Source organism: Cetorhinus maximus, chromosome 17, assembly GCF_964194155.1.
Source record: "Cetorhinus maximus chromosome 17, sCetMax3.hap1.1, whole genome shotgun sequence".
Taxonomy (NCBI): Eukaryota; Metazoa; Chordata; class Chondrichthyes; order Lamniformes; family Cetorhinidae; genus Cetorhinus; species Cetorhinus maximus.
Genome location: NC_135895.1, coordinates 54,986,635 through 55,002,149, shown reverse-complemented (window position 1 = coordinate 55,002,149; position 15,515 = coordinate 54,986,635). Strand labels below are relative to the sequence as shown.

The following is a 15,515-nucleotide window of genomic DNA, read 5'->3' as shown; positions in this document are numbered from 1 at the left end:
TTCTTCTGTGATTGAAAATGGAAATTAGGACCGTTTCCAGGTCAGTTCAACCCCCAGGGGTAAGCGGACACATGCTTCAATTTTCAAGGGGGCGACCTAGGATGGATTAGGTGGCTAATTAGCTGCTGCGAGGTAATAGGAAGGCGAATGCAGGCGGGACTGAACAAACACAGGCCCAATTTAAACAGACCATGGCAGCCTTTCCTGTGACTGCTGTTTTAGTGCATCAAGTGCTATATTACTCAAGGAGCGGAGGTCTGGTACCCAAGGCAGGGCTGCCTGTCACTTTACAAGAGGAGCTCCTGGAGGAAATAAGGGGAGGAAGAAGGTTCTCTTTCTGGAGGTGGCAGGCCTGGATGGGAGTGAATCACAATCGACATCTTATGTGATTATGGTGTGTTTTTGGTTGGGGAGGGCATAGGAAATAGGGTGAATGCCCACTCACCCCTGAGCTCACCCCCATAATATGGGGGTTGAGCAGGTGCTGAAATTGGCAGCCCACAGGTGGTGACATAGTGGTATTGTCACTGGACTGGTAATCCAGGGACCCAGGGTAATGCTTTGGGGACCGGGGTTTGAATCCCACTAAGGCAGATGGTGAATTTGAATTCAATAAATATCTGGAATTAAAAGTCTAATGATATTGATTGTCCTTAAAAACCCATCCAGGTTCACTAATGCCCTTTAGAATCCTCACCTAGCCTGGCCTATATGTGACCTCACGATCCACAGCAATGTGGTTGACTCTTAAAAAGAACTGTTGACCCCTCTGTTGCTGCAAACTCCAGCCCCATCTTCAACTGCCCTTTTCTTTCCAAAGCTCTTGAATATGTTGTCATTAGCCAAACTGTGCCTATTTTTCCTGCAACTTCATAGCTGAACCTCCTGATCAGGGTTCCATTCTGCCACAGCACTAAAATGAACTTTATCAAAATCACAAGTGACATCTTATGTAATTATGGTAAACTATCTCTCCTCATTCTTCTCAACCTGTCTGCAGCCTTTGACACAACTGACCATACCGTAGCCAGGTGCATAGTGATGGCAGCACGGTGGGCCACCAGTCATAACCGCCTCAAGAAATTAGGTAGGCACACAAAAAGGTAAGCACCTCAGGTGCCATTCAGTTTGCACAGGTTGAGAGGAGAGTTGTTTTTTTAAGGATGGGGGTGAATCTGGTCTATGTGAAGGGGAGGCATACAGTACCTGAGCAAAGAAAACTGTTAACTATATCAGCTAACAAGGAGATCAGGAAGAGCAATTGGATGGCATAGTTTAGAGGGAGCAGGAGATGAGTTTCATGGACAAGATGAGCTAGGAGATGGCAAAAGGGGCGATAAGGAAATCCCTAGAGAAATTATAAAGTAGTAAAAAACATGCATGTTCAGGGCTACGGCTGGGAGTGGTGGAAGCTTAGGGGAAGTTTGGCCCAGTGGGCTAAGGGGTGGAGGCAGCAGAGGCAGCTGAACGGATAGTTGTTATAGGAATCTTTTATAGATGACTTTGCAAAAGTTTCATGAAAATCTAAAAATATTTCATGACCTCTTCCAGAACATAGTTTGTCTGTAATATCCTCAAAAAGGAAATGTTCAGCTAATTTTTCTTTTAAATTTTTCTGAGTGAATAAAATCAGTAGCATTCATTGTTCCTGAACAATTCATCTAAGGTTAACATCTTATTTTAAACTGAATCTCACTAACAGTTGTTTTGTCTAATGTCATGTAATTGTGAAGTTGTAGTTTCTCCACAGTTTGTGAAACAGGGGGAGAAAAATCACTGCTGTAGGAGAATTGCCCTCTGAGTTTAAAATTAGAGTAAGTTGTTATGTCCGAGTCAAGAGAACATTATTCTGCATTCAGCCTGTCCTGTGCTTGACCTAGGTGTGCCAGGAGTAATGTCAGTTACATCATTTTTAATCATGACAACACCTTTAGATTATATTGTGAACAATATCCAACATGCAAAGTCATGGTGCAGCCTCCTATTACACAATATTTGGACAGTTTGTGCAAATTTACTGTGGAAAGTTGCAGTGAGATTTTTTTTCTGGAAGGCTTCATGGCTTCATTGCCTTTTACAATTTATTTTCCTTAGGTGACCCAACTGCAGGATATCCACTATTATCTTGTGATATATGTGAGGGCTGTGCTTCACAATAGTAAGCTCTAGTATCAGTTGCAGATTTCACAATATTTACAGTTATAACATAAAATTAATTATCAAAAGGTATCCAGGTTACAGGTGAATTCCTGACTTGTGAAACCATAGTTAAAAAAACTAGGTTTAAGAATTGGAGCACGTGCCGTGGATTGGCTATCAGAATTGGTTTTATGTTGGAGGTGTGGCTCTTAAAAGGCAGATTCAAAGTGAATTCTCCTCATTTGGGACGCCAGATCTGCAAGTGTTTTGACACTTCTTTGAAGACTGTCTTTGCGCAAAATTCACACAACTGCAGAAAATGTTTTCATATACTATAGACCTAATTCAGCTGTTTCAGCTAATTGTTCCTATTTGTTCAGCATTTATTCTCATCAAAATATTGAACCTTTTTCGCAAAAGATGGAAGTTGATCGCAGCAATGAAACCTTTCCCTGGACCCGTGGCACACTGGCTATATGGGCATGCACTTGAGGTGTGTATGAAATCAATCGATAAGTCAAATGATGTTGCCTTGTTCTTTGAGAACTCTCTTTCTCAACAATAGCCAATATTTTCAGCATAGTGATTTTGTTAATTTATTGATTTTTACAATTGCTTCAAAACATAGTTAAATCATATATAAGAGAAAAAGACTTAACTTTTCTCTTTACTACCATCATATATTGCTGTGCAGCTCAGTTCAGTTAGAAGCACTCTCACCTCTCGTTAATAAGATTTTGAGTTTCAGCTTTTAAGGTTGGTGCACCAATGCAGTTCTGAAGCAGCACTGTATTGCCAGACGTCTCATCTTTGAGATGAATCATATTACTCAATTTTATGAATTCTTTCTTTCAGTGGGGATCCTTGATCACTGGGAATACATTTAATGAAATTGTGGAGAGAAGCCCCCCGCAAATTTTCTGTTCCGATCTTTAAGGGTAAAGATCGATGGCAATATTTGAAGAAGAGCATTGAGTTCTTCTGCTGTTGGTCATCTTTCTCCCCTCAACCAATGTTACCAAGGCAGCAGATCAGCTGGTTATTCAACTCATTTCTGTTTATTAGAAACTGTGGTTGCTGAATAGTTGCTATGTTTGCCTATATAACAATAGTCATTTCAAAAATAGGTCATTATATGACGCACGTGGTGATTTTTCAATGTGATGTGGTGCTATGAGAATGTTTTTACTATTTATTAAATTATATAGCATGCTTTACAATTTACCTTGTTATATGAACTCAGAGTTGGCTTGTTCTCTAGGCTCCCTCTCCACCGAGCTGTCTCACCTTATTCTTGGAGGAATTGGATGGAATCTTGTCACTTTTGAAAATATTCTTTCATATCCCATCTGCCTGTGAGATATTCCGGAAGCGGCCTCTTAGTTCCTGAGGCTGCAGGCCCAATCAGAGGACCTGCAGCTTTGGAAGGCTGGCAGCCCTACCAGGGGCAGTGGCCATGCTCAGGCAATAGGGGAGGGCACAGGAGTACCTTAACATGGAGACGTTCTCAGAGGCTTGCAACAAAATTAAAGATTGAGGGCCAAAGCTGGTAGACCCCTTGGAGCAGAGGGAAAACCCTCCAGTGGATTTGTTTGGGCCATGAGTGCAGCTTTTCTTGTCGGGTGGGTAGCTGTTTCCATTGTTCACCCACCTCCAGCAAGATCACCCAGAGGGAGGAGCGTGGCCCAAAATCGAACCTTCCAGTCCCCCCCCCTCCAGCCCCCAAACCCCGATGCAGCCTCCAAACCTGCCACCGTGGGTCTCATAAGATTCCACCCATTGTTTCTCCATCTGAGATCTCTGCCTCTCTTACACACTTTACTCTATATGCTCTCTCATGTTCTGTCAATGCTCTCTCTCACCCTCCCCCATCTTTGCTGAGCTGTCCATGAATATTTTTTATACCTTTTCTTTTATTTATTCCTAAACTGCATTTATCTACCCACCCAAACTTTAAATGGCGATGCCAGCACTCAAGAGAATTTTGTCTCACACTGATCTTCAAATATGCAGGACTTGCCAAACCAAAAAACAAGCTCTAAAGCTGTGCCTTTGATAATGGCTTTTGTCCTGCTCAATAACTGTGTTTTTTAATTAAAGATTCAATAATTCAAGGATGTTAGATCTTACTCATTCAACATATTAAGCAGAATAAGTACAATCAAAAATACTATTATTTTTAGTAGTGCTAGCTCAGATTTTGTAGTCAGTGGCGAAGGAGCTCATCGCTGACCTCAAAGAAGGCTGCCCATAAAGACCTAGTAATCTGTATGATGTGGATTTCAATGTTAATTTTGTTCTGGCATCCTGCATCGAGTAGGCTAGGCAACCAATCACATTGAAGAATTCTCACAGAGAGCAAACCAAGAAGTAACAAGCAGACTTTATCACTAACCTTTTGGAATTTTACAGAAAACAAAAAAAGATTGGGACATACAAAAGTGATTGAGGTAGAAGTAAACCAGCATAAATAAATTTAAATTATTTTTTATTATTTGAAAATTCTATGGATTTTTTAAAATCACAGAATGGAGAAATTTGGTATTCCACAAACAAAGGCCAGGATTTTCCGGTCGTCGGCCGGGATTGGTGGGGACAAGCGTGAGCGGCTGTGAAACAGACTGCCACCTGCGATCGGGCCCTGACCACGAATTCACGCTGGCTGGCCAGCGTGAATGACGTTGGGACACTCCCCCAACGTCATCACACGTCATTTTACGTTCGTTCAGGTTGGCTGTACACCCGCCTGATGAGAGAAAATCCTGCCTAAAATAATTTTGCAGGGCCAGAAAGATTGTTTAGCTATAATTGTGACATAGGGCAGAATTTTCCCATTGGCGTGCGGGGGCAGGACCCATATGCTGACACATAAAATGACACGTGGTGACCGATGTCACCGTGCGCCATCGCGATATTTTGTTGGGCGGGCGCACAACGATATCCAATGCATGCCCGCCATTAATTAACGGGCCACTTAAGGCCCTTGAGGCGCCAATCAACGGTGATTTTTCGGCGCCTGTGTAATCTTCAAGTCGGCGCAATGCGCAGGCGGGTAGGAGACATTTGTATAAACCTCATCCACGGGTGGGATAAGAGGGCTCAGTGGGGTCGCGAGTGTGCTTTGTCAAATATTGTTGTTTCAAAGTTACTGATATTTGCCTGTATGATCTGCAATACTTCAAAACGCATACCAGCTGCTTGGACTGGACTCACAACCTTCAGGTCAGCACTCTGCAGTGAGGAATCCTTTTTGGGCCTGCAGGTTTCAGGAAGCCTTCCCTTAGCCAGAGAATGGGAGTTGAACTCTCCACTGGAGGCACCTCCTCTGAGGAGGAAGGGAGGGCAAGAAGGGGGAGGAGGCCAGGAGTGGACATTCAGCCTCCAGGGGAGCCACCTTTGGGAGGACAGGCACAGGCACAAGGGGTGCAGGGCCAAGAGGTAGTCCAAGGCGGAAGGGGCCGCAGAAGATGTTGATGAAGGCACCGGGCTCACCTGCTGGCGCCTTGATGGCCACATGTGTACAGTCTATAGCATCCTGGACATGGGGGAAGCCAGCAATGGCCGTGAAGATGCCACTATCCTGCTGCCAGGGTATACAGTCGGCAAAGCAGCTACCTCAATATGTCTGAGATGCAGTGCCGAAGGAGGCTCTGTTTCTCAAGGGAGACAGTCAACTATATCTGTCAGATAATTCAGCCTGAGATCTCTGCGAACTGTGTAGGTGGACACCCCATGCCGGTGGCTCTAAAGGTCACAGCTGCCCTCAGCTTCCATGCCTCTGGCTCCTTCCAGGGGTAGATGGGGATCTTTGCGGTGTCTCTCAATCAGTTGTCCACACTTGTGTCAAACAGGATACAGACGCTCTGTTCAGACGTGCATTGATCTTCCTCGACTACCGTTGGGACTAGGCAAACCAGACACAGTGAGCCAGAGGTTTCGCAGCCATTGCTGGCTTCCCCTGTGTCCAGGGCGCTATAGACTGTACACATGTGGCCATCAAGGCACCAGCAGGTGAGCCCGGTGCCTTCGTCAACAGGAAGGGCTTCCACTCCATGAACGTGCAGATAGTGTGTGATCACAGGATGCTGATTCTTCAAGCGTGTGCCAGGTACCCAGGCAGCTCCCACGATGCCTACATCCTCAGACACTCCCAGGTGCCGGGGCTCTTCAGTGCTCCGGCCCGGCTTGATGGATGGCTGCTGGGTGACAAGAGCTATCCCCTCAGAAGGTGGCTCATGACGCCTCTCCACCATCCAAGAACAGCAGCTGAGCAGTGGTAAAATAGGAGCCACGCCTCCATGAGGACTGTGGTGGAGAGAGCCATCGGCCTTCTCAAAATGCACTTCCAATGCCTGGACCGCTCAGGGGGCGCACTCCAGTACCCCCCAGATCGTGTGTCGCTGATAGTGATTGCATGCTGCCCTCTCCACAATCTTGCGTCCCGCTGTAGACGACATAGATGTAGACGTAGTGGCTGTGGCTGCACACGATGAGTCCAGCAGGGAGTCCGAGGATGAGCATACACAGGGAAATGCTGAGGGGGTAGACACTGACCCAGGCATACTCCAGGGAGGCAGGGACAGCCAGGAGGCTTTAATCGAAGGAACCTTCAGCTAGCACACCACATATGGACCTCCAGGACAAGCCTGGACTGCAGGCTCCATACTTGATACCTAAGTGCAATATCTGCCTGGATAGGAACATTAACTTAGGGCCTTGTTAATAAAGCTGAATGTCCCACAAACCACTCATAACATTTTTGATAACTATACACCTGCAGAAGAAAAGAGGCACCCTCAGCCTTGGTAACATGTCTGAATTTAATATTGCAACAAAAGGAACTTAAGAAAACAAAATGACAAAGGTCTTAAACATCACACCAACTCATAAAGACCTCATTGCGGGGCAACACAAAAGCACCAGTGATAAACCCGTGGTGTGCCGAAGGTGCCTTATGTTTACATTATTGGGTGCTACGTCTTGATGCTGCCTCCTCGCTCAGAGTGGAATCTGAGACAGCCTGCTGACTCTGCTGTCCTGTTGGCCTCGATGACCTTGGCAGCCGTCCTCTGGCCTGTGGAGGCTGTGCTGGCCCCGCCTGGGAGGGAGCTGCCAGTTCCACAGCTGGCATCTCCCGTCATCGCAGCCTCACCAGATGCAATGGTCACTGACAGAGGAGTGGAGGAGCTGCTGCCCTCATCCAGAGCGCCCTGAGAGGATACCACAGAGATGACAGGCAGCTGCTGCACCAACGTGAGGTCGCTTCGGACCTCCCTGCTCACCGTGGATGGATGGGCACCGATATGGGAAACATGGTGCCCAGACCATCTCCCACGCTGGTACTGACCAGCTGAGGTCAATGCCGATGTGAGGGCTTGCTGGTCCGAGCGCTTCCGCAGGAAACCTTTATTGGTCTCCTGGAGGAGCCTCTCCATGAGAGTCACCACTCTCTCCATAGAGGACGCGTGGCATTTGGCCATGAGGCTTATTGCATTGGCGATAGTCCACGTAGATTCCTCCACCACGGACACCAAGCCAAGCATAGCCTCTTGTATCTCCCCCAGGTGCTCCCGCACACCCGGCCGCATTTCCTGCGTTTGCTGCATCGTGAACGACTCCAGAGGCACATCATCAGACACCGACTAAGCATGTGCCTGGTCCCTTGCAGACCTCCTACTGCTGGTGCCATGGGCACTCTGTCTCTGCCAGCTCCTCCAGCAACAGTGAAGTGCCCTCACCACTGTGCCCCAGGACACTGGCCAATGTTCTAATTCCCACCAAGGTGCTAGTATCTGCGCTGGTGCCTGCCTGGCAGAGATGGTGTGACGCGTGTGAGACTTGAGGGCCCTCAGGTGTGAGAGGGGGCCTCTGCTGCTCCTCCTCTCAACCCTGCTCCGCTGATGCTGAAAGGATGAACAAAGACATTAGATCAGTTAACGTGGAGACAATGTCAATGTGCATCCCTATCCCCCGGATCATTATGCGCTCATCCTTCCATAAGCAATGGTCAAGCCTTGTTGCAAACTTCAATCACTGAACATTCAGCACTGCCATGGCTGTTGGGAGAACAATGGTGACCTCACTGCTGGGCATACATAGCTGCCCTCACTGCTCTTCACCACTCTCTCAGGGTGACCTTGGCATGAGCAATATCTGCTGGCCCACCCGGCGAAGGACACATGCTCTCAATGATTCAATGCAGTCACTACACTCAGACTTGGTGGGGAGGCACCAGGGGGGAAAGCCTACCTGCTGGGTTAAGTGATCAATGCCAACATGGTACTCACCCTTCCTGAGCGCAACAGGTCGTTGAAGTGCTTGCGACACTGGATTCAGGTGCATCGCACCACGTCGCGGGAGCTCAGGATCTCCGTCACCTCCTCCCAGGCACGTTTGGTTATGTAGGGGGGCCTCCTCCTCCCGTCCTTGGGTACGAGGACCTCCCGCCATGCTGCCACCTCCTCGAGGAGGGCAGCAAGGCAATTGTCAGTAAAACAAGGAGCACAGCGCCCCCCCCCTGCCCCACCCTCCTGCCTGGCCTGCTCACCAGCAGCGCTCTGGGGGGTCCCTTCCACTGGCCATGATTCACAGCCTTTGAAAGGCTGCAGTAGCTTTTTTAAACAGGCCGGGTCGCCATCAGACCCGGGGGTCATTGCAGTCCTGCTGCTGCCCGCTGTCCTCGGGAGCCGCGATTCATGCTGGGCGGGCCTTAATTGGCCCGTCCCTGTAAAATCGCGGGCGGCGATCAGGTCTGCGCCCACCCGTACCCGCATGGCCCACCCAACAGGCAGAAAATCCTGCCCATAGTACACTGTTAAAAACCCAGTTACAGCTCATTCAACAAGTTATAATTTTTTCAAGGTTTTTACAGCTTGCAAAGTAGCGTAAAAGTGGAAATTCACATCAATTCAGTTATTCCTCTTTGACTTCCTTCTGCAAGGACTTCAACAACACATTCTGTGGAGGGACGGAGAATCACTGAAAGCAACTCCTGGATTTCAGCATTTAACTGCACATGTACCAATGTCAGAAGTTGCTGTAATTTTTTTTACAAAGTAATGCTGGCAAACACTGACAGTTTTGTTTTAATTACAATTGCAAAATCTGGGCCAATGAACAGACGCTGCTTTGGTCTCAGTGCGCCTAAGCGAATGAAGAATAAATTAGCCAGGATTCTTTCTCATCATTTAGTGATGCCTGCTGGAAAAGTATGAGCTTGAGCTGAAAAATGGATCATGCTTGAATGTGATGCCCACCATGCTTGAATAGCCTGTGAACAGTTTTACAGTCAAGGGTTACTTGTGAAGTATTGCCTCTTGGGTAACATACTGGCAAGCTGCTGAAGTTCATAGAGTTAAGCCAGTATGAATAAATACCTTTAGGAGAGGAGGAGAGGAAACTAGCGTAAGGATCTTTGAATGCTTTAAGACTGCAGCTTTTGTTCACTTTCAGTGGTCAAGAGAGTATTCTTGTGCTAACCATCCCTGCTTTGAGCCTTTTGTTTTCTACCTGGTGATTACTTATACTGAGTATGCCAAAATTAACATGGACTCCAGAGGTAAAATTTTCCAAGTTTGTCAATGTTTTATTTCACCTTGTTGAATTTCATTACAGTTTGCTCAAGATGGGACAGATTTAGACAAGACTGTGGTATGGGCAAAGCACTATCCACGTGGCCACCAGATATGGCTCGGCCCATTTACAGCATACTTAGCTATTTACGATCCTGACTACGCTAAGGCTTTACTTGCAACTTCAGGTAAGAAATACAGGTTTTTCTCCGTATAAATGAGCTGCAGATCTAAATCTGAATTGTTAAAGGAGTTTATCCAGCAGGAAATGTGTCATATTTTGCAAGAGAAGCAAGGTTATTTTGGTGGTTCAACAGTGTTTTATCAATTTGAAGTGAAAGGGCCTAACAAATTCTTAAAAGCAATTTTGCTGATTTAATGTGCAGGATTTTAAAAATGTTTCACTCAATGGAAGCTTTTAACATCTATAGTAGTGTTGTAAAGTCACTTTTTGGCACAATGATTTTTTACTGATACATAAAAGGAAAACAGGTTATATCAATTGATCCCATGATTCTAACTATTGTAAAAATACATATGTGTATATGTCAATGTAAAATTCATTGTTGATGTTGTCATAATTGGTTTGATGGAGAGGTTTGCAATGGAATTAGAAAAGATACAAGCTAGGAGTGAAAGAAGGAATACAGATCAGACAATAAGCTTCTTCTTGAATCCTAGTCAAAAGAATTGTTAGGAGAACCTCCCAGAGGGAGGTCTATTCATGTCTTGCACAGTTGAGGGGAGAGCATGTATTTAGCAAAAGAAAAGGAAATTGAATTTTCTGGGGAAATTTTAGCAGTGAAATGCAGGCTTTGATTTAGGTTTACGTGATCGTATCACCTCTAATTGGTCAAAAATTACTGCCTGCCATTCTTCAATTATGTTCGAGTCTCCAAGCTCCCTTTCACTCCCTTCTATCATTTCCAAAACTCCTAAATGTATGCAGATTCCATTCCAGTTGATTTCTCTCTCTCTCTCTATATATATATATATATATGTATGTATTGTATGTATATTCCTCATCTCTCACAGTTAATATATTATATCTAACATATCTAGAGAGAATCAGAATCATACAATGCAGAAAGTGGCCATTTGCACACTGTGCCTGTGCTGGTTCTTTGAAAGGTGTATAAATATATATTTCCTTCTTTGAAACTTTCTACCCTTTTTCTTCTAAGTATTAACTCCTTGTTTCTTTCATTTGAATAATCATTTCCTCGTCAATTTCCTACCCAGTCTTATCTTTTCAACCGTTTTCAGTCAATCCATTCTGCTATCTATATCCCTCTTTTTTTGTTTGCCTGCCTGGCCCTATCCTATTAATCTAATTTTCATATAAAGACAAGATACAGAATAATCACTCATTCCAAAAACCTGTTGCCTTAGGGAAAGAAGGATTAGAGAGCTGGGGTTATTCACCCTCAAAGGACCAGCTACCATAACAATTTCTGATGATTCACAAAAGGGAGCATATTACCTGTAATATTTAAAATTTGCTGGTGTCTGTCACCAACTGCTGATGAAAAGATAGATAATAAAATGCAAAAGGATCCATTGGACAGATGAATTAGTGGATGGTAAAAGGATTTCATTGTGGAAAAATATAAGATTACGCACTTTGAAGCAGGATACAAAAACCTTTACAGGATGAAAGGGTGTCCATTAGCAAATGTGCTAAATAATTTTGGGCAACTATTGGCTATTCAATGAAAATAACAAATCAGTGTGAAGCAGGTATCAACAAGGTTAGCCAGCACTGGACTATTTCTCAAGACGATTTGATTGTAAATCAAATCAGGTGATTTTTATTCTGTAAAGTTTATTGCTGAAACCTTAGGTTGATACCCCAGTAAGATGTTTCCAGTTCGAATGGTTCTCACAGGGAGTGTTATTCAGAAACTTGTGGGAGAACAACCCTTTTTTCCATTTGTTAATTTAAATAGATGAAAAATCAGGATTTGCTAGTCTGCAGTTTCATGATCTGCCCTCCCTGTGAATGCTGCTCAACAGTACCCAATTGAGAGTTCAGCCCTCATATATGTGTGATATTTGGCATACTAACGTCAGCGTGGCATTATTCATTGGAGAAAGCTTAGGAGAAGGCAATACAAATTATTCCCAGACATTTGAGTTTTAATTGATCAAGAAACTCATTTGACTGAAATTATTTTCATTGGAGAAATTATTGAGAGTAAAAGGATCCTACTTTTTAGAATGCAGAGTGGAATGAATAATATAGAAATGAACAAGTTATTTAACTTGGACCGTGATTACAAAAATATTTACTATTATGTTTTAAATATGCATATGTACATATATGTTACAGAACCAAAAGATGATGTGGCCTATCGATTTTTGCTTCCTTGGATCGGTATGTATTCTTAGCCTTATTCACCATGCCATTAGAGTGTGTGGAGCATTGTGTTAACATATAGTAGCAATTGCAGCAGCTGTGTTGAGTACTCTTTATGCAATATGCAGAAGATGTTTTTTTATTTCTGAATAGATAGCACAGCTTGCATATTTTGAAAAATATTTTTCTTCTTTTCCATAGTTATGGTTTTGTTCTATTTCAGCACCACTGACACTATGGCAAGAATTTTCTCGTCGGCGTGTGGGACGCGCAGTGATGTTGGGCGAACGTCCCGAAGTCACTGCGCACCATCGTCACATCGTGACTTTGACATGTTTTGCAGTTTCAGCACTGTGCCTAGGTGCAGATCCTTGAGGTTTCCCCCAAAACAGCACTCTGGATGTTAGTGTCACACATGCTGTGGGTGCAGAACCCATCTCAGCACTACCCTCTCAGGGTGAGCTAGGCATGGACAATATCTGCTGGCCCACCCAGCGAGGGAAACATGCCATGAAGGATTCAATGCTGAAACTGCACTCAGAGTTGGGGGGCGGGGGGCTGGGGAGAAAGCCTACCTGCTGTGTTAAGTGACCTTTGCCAACATGATACTCACCCTTTCCGAGTGCAAGAGGTCGTTGAATCGTTTGCGGCACTGGACCCACGTGCGTTGCACCGTGTCATGGGAGCTGACTATGTCTGCCACCTCCTCCCAGGCATGTTAGGTCAGGTGGGTGAGGGGGCTTCCGCCTCCCATCCCTCAGAACAAGGACCTCCTGCTGTGCTGCCACCTCCTCCAGGAGGTCAGCTAGGCACTCATCAAAAAACTGAAGGGCACACTGCCCTGCTGCCCTACCCTCCTGCCTGGCCTGCTCTCCAGCAGCACTCCGGGGAGCCCTTCTGTTGGTCATGATGAACAGCCTTTGCAAGGCTGCCTGCGCTCTATTTGAACAGGCCACCAGGTCGCTATTGGACCCGGCGGGCATTGCACTCCTGCCGCCACCTGCCCACTCCCGCTATCCTCAGGAGCCGCGCTTCACGCTGGGCGGGCCTTATTTGGCCCGCCCACATAAAATGGTGGCGCGGAGCCGATCGAGGGCACCCGCTCCCGAACGGCCCACCCAACGGGGAGAGAATTCTCCCCTATATTATTTAGTTGGTTTAGTATACTATAGCGCCAATTTTCACCAGAGCAGGAATCAGGTGTGCGGCAGCCGAGAAAAATAACATTTTTTATTCATTCAAGGGATGTGGGCTTCACTGGCTAGGCCAGCATTTATTGCCTATCCCTAATTGCGCTTGAAGGTGGTGGTGAGCTGCCTTCTTGAACCGCTGCAGTCCATGTGGTGTAGGTACACCCACCGTGCTGTTAGGAAGCGAGTTCCATGATTTTAACTCAGCGATAGTGAAGCAACGGCGATATATTTCCAAGTCAGGATGGTGAGTGGCTTGGAGGGGAACTTCCAGGTGGTGGTGAACCCATGCATCTGCTGCCCTTGTCCTTCTCGATGATAGTGGTGATGAGTTTGTAAGGTACTGTCTAAGGAGTCTTGGTGAGTTTCTGCAGTGCACCTTGTAGATGGTACACACTTCTGCTATCGTGCTTCTGTGGTGGAGGGAGTAAATGTTTGCGGATGTAGTGCCAATCAAGTGGGCTGCTTTGTCCTAGATGGTGTCAAGTTTCTTGAGTGTTTTTGCAGCTACTCTCATCCAGGAAAGGGGAGAGTATTCCATCACATTCCTGACTTGTGCCTTGTCGATGGTGGACAAGCTTTGCGGAGTCAGGAGGTGAGATATTTGCTGCAGGATTCCTAACCTCTGACCTGCTCTGGTAGCCACAGTATTTATATGGCTAGTCCAGTTCAGTTTCTGGTCAATGGTAACCTCCAGGATGTTGATAGTGGGGGATTCAGCGATGGTAATACCATTGAATGTCAAGAAACAATGTTTAGATTTTCTCTTGTTGGTCATATTCATTTCCTGGCACTTCTGTGGTGCAAATGTTACTTGCCACTTGTCAGCCCAAGTCTGGATGTTGTCCAGGTCTTGCAGCATTTGAACATGGACTGCTTCAGTTTAAAACCCCTTTGACCTCAGCAGCGTGAGACCTTGGAGATTTTTACACTTGATTCTTATCTGCCTGCCCTGGTCAGTTGTCCGTCCGAAACCTGCAGGAAGCAGTGCTGGTTGGTGGCCTGGCTCCTGTTCCCACTAGTTTCAGCTGATGGGAAACCACAACTATATCCCCTCTTAAGGCAGTAATAAACTGGCAGTGGAGCCTCGTCATTTTAATAAAGGTCCCCACTGGTTTTAGGCGGGTGATATTGCTGTCTGCTCAGAGTAACAGGTTAAAAAAGAAGATACTGGAAATAAAACAGGACATTGGTCAGTAAATTCCCCCAACTGAATTTAATAGCTTTCTCAATTAGTTTCTATTGGGTGGGTAGGAAAAAATACATCCCCTCTGAAGCCCTATGTATTATACTACTGGAATTAATATATAATACTTTTTAACTAGTCTTAATTGAAAATTGTCCACTGAGTTTTTTTCACTTGTCAGACATTGAATTATCTGCCTTTACAATTCAATTCAATACAATATAATACAATTCAATGCCAATACAATATATGAAGTCAAGTACAAAGACACATCATTTCAATACTGATTTAGCTTTATGGTTCATTTCTCTCCTCCATCCTTGATAGAGGTAATTCACACTGGGGTATTGCTCCATGAGTGCCAGCAAATTTCTACCAGCCTGCACCATAAATAGTGGTTGTTCTTGTATGAGCCAAGGTAGTGAATGTAAGCAGGCTATTTGACCAATGAGCCAGCATAGCCATGCATGGTGCTGTTCTTACCCAACACCCACGCAGAGGCACTTTCCAGAAAATAACACTGGATAGCATTCAGGAGTAAGAATCCTAATTTTTATTCTTTCCACCCCAAACGATCCTGAGACCCATTGGATAATCCTACTGTCACCTTGGCTGAGTTCAACCAAATTAGAGAATCAAATCTGGGATCTTCCTTATTTCCATGGCTTAGTTCTATGCTGTGTGATATGCTTACCAACTAAATCATCAAAATGTCTTCATGCTTGCTTTTTCCTAAATTAACCATCCAACTATTTACAAAATGAGAACAAAAGGCTAACATTTTCACTGGCAATATAGGAAGGCCCATGATCCCTATGTTTAAGAGTGATCCTCCGAATTTCAGGTGATGGTTTACTAATAAACAGTGGCCAGAAGTGGTATCGTCATCGGCGACTGTTGACACCTGGATTCCACTATGATGTATTGAAGTCGTACGTGCAGGAGATTGCAGAGGCCACTAAGATCATGCTGGTATGTTTTTATGAGGTTTCTGATCAATACACTTAGATTGTGATGTTCTGACAAGGGTGCTCTGTAGAGAACATGGTTATTGCAATGAGTAAGCATGG

At 45.2% G+C, this 15,515-nt stretch overlaps 1 protein-coding gene across 1 annotated transcript in view; it reads left to right on the top strand.

Moving 5' to 3' along the window:
- Positions 1–2,126: 2,126 nt before the first annotated feature.
- The window catches only part of LOC144692408 (cytochrome P450 4B1-like), a 44,362-nt gene continuing 30,973 nt past the window's right edge, over positions 2,127–15,515 (top strand). The window contains exons 1-4 of the mRNA XM_078561229.1: positions 2,127–2,632; positions 9,754–9,898; positions 12,043–12,087; positions 15,290–15,417. Coding sequence (XP_078417355.1) covers positions 2,459–2,632; positions 9,754–9,898; positions 12,043–12,087; positions 15,290–15,417 — 492 coding nt within the window. The 5' untranslated portion in view covers positions 2,127–2,458. The remainder of the gene's footprint in view (positions 2,633–9,753; positions 9,899–12,042; positions 12,088–15,289; positions 15,418–15,515) is intronic.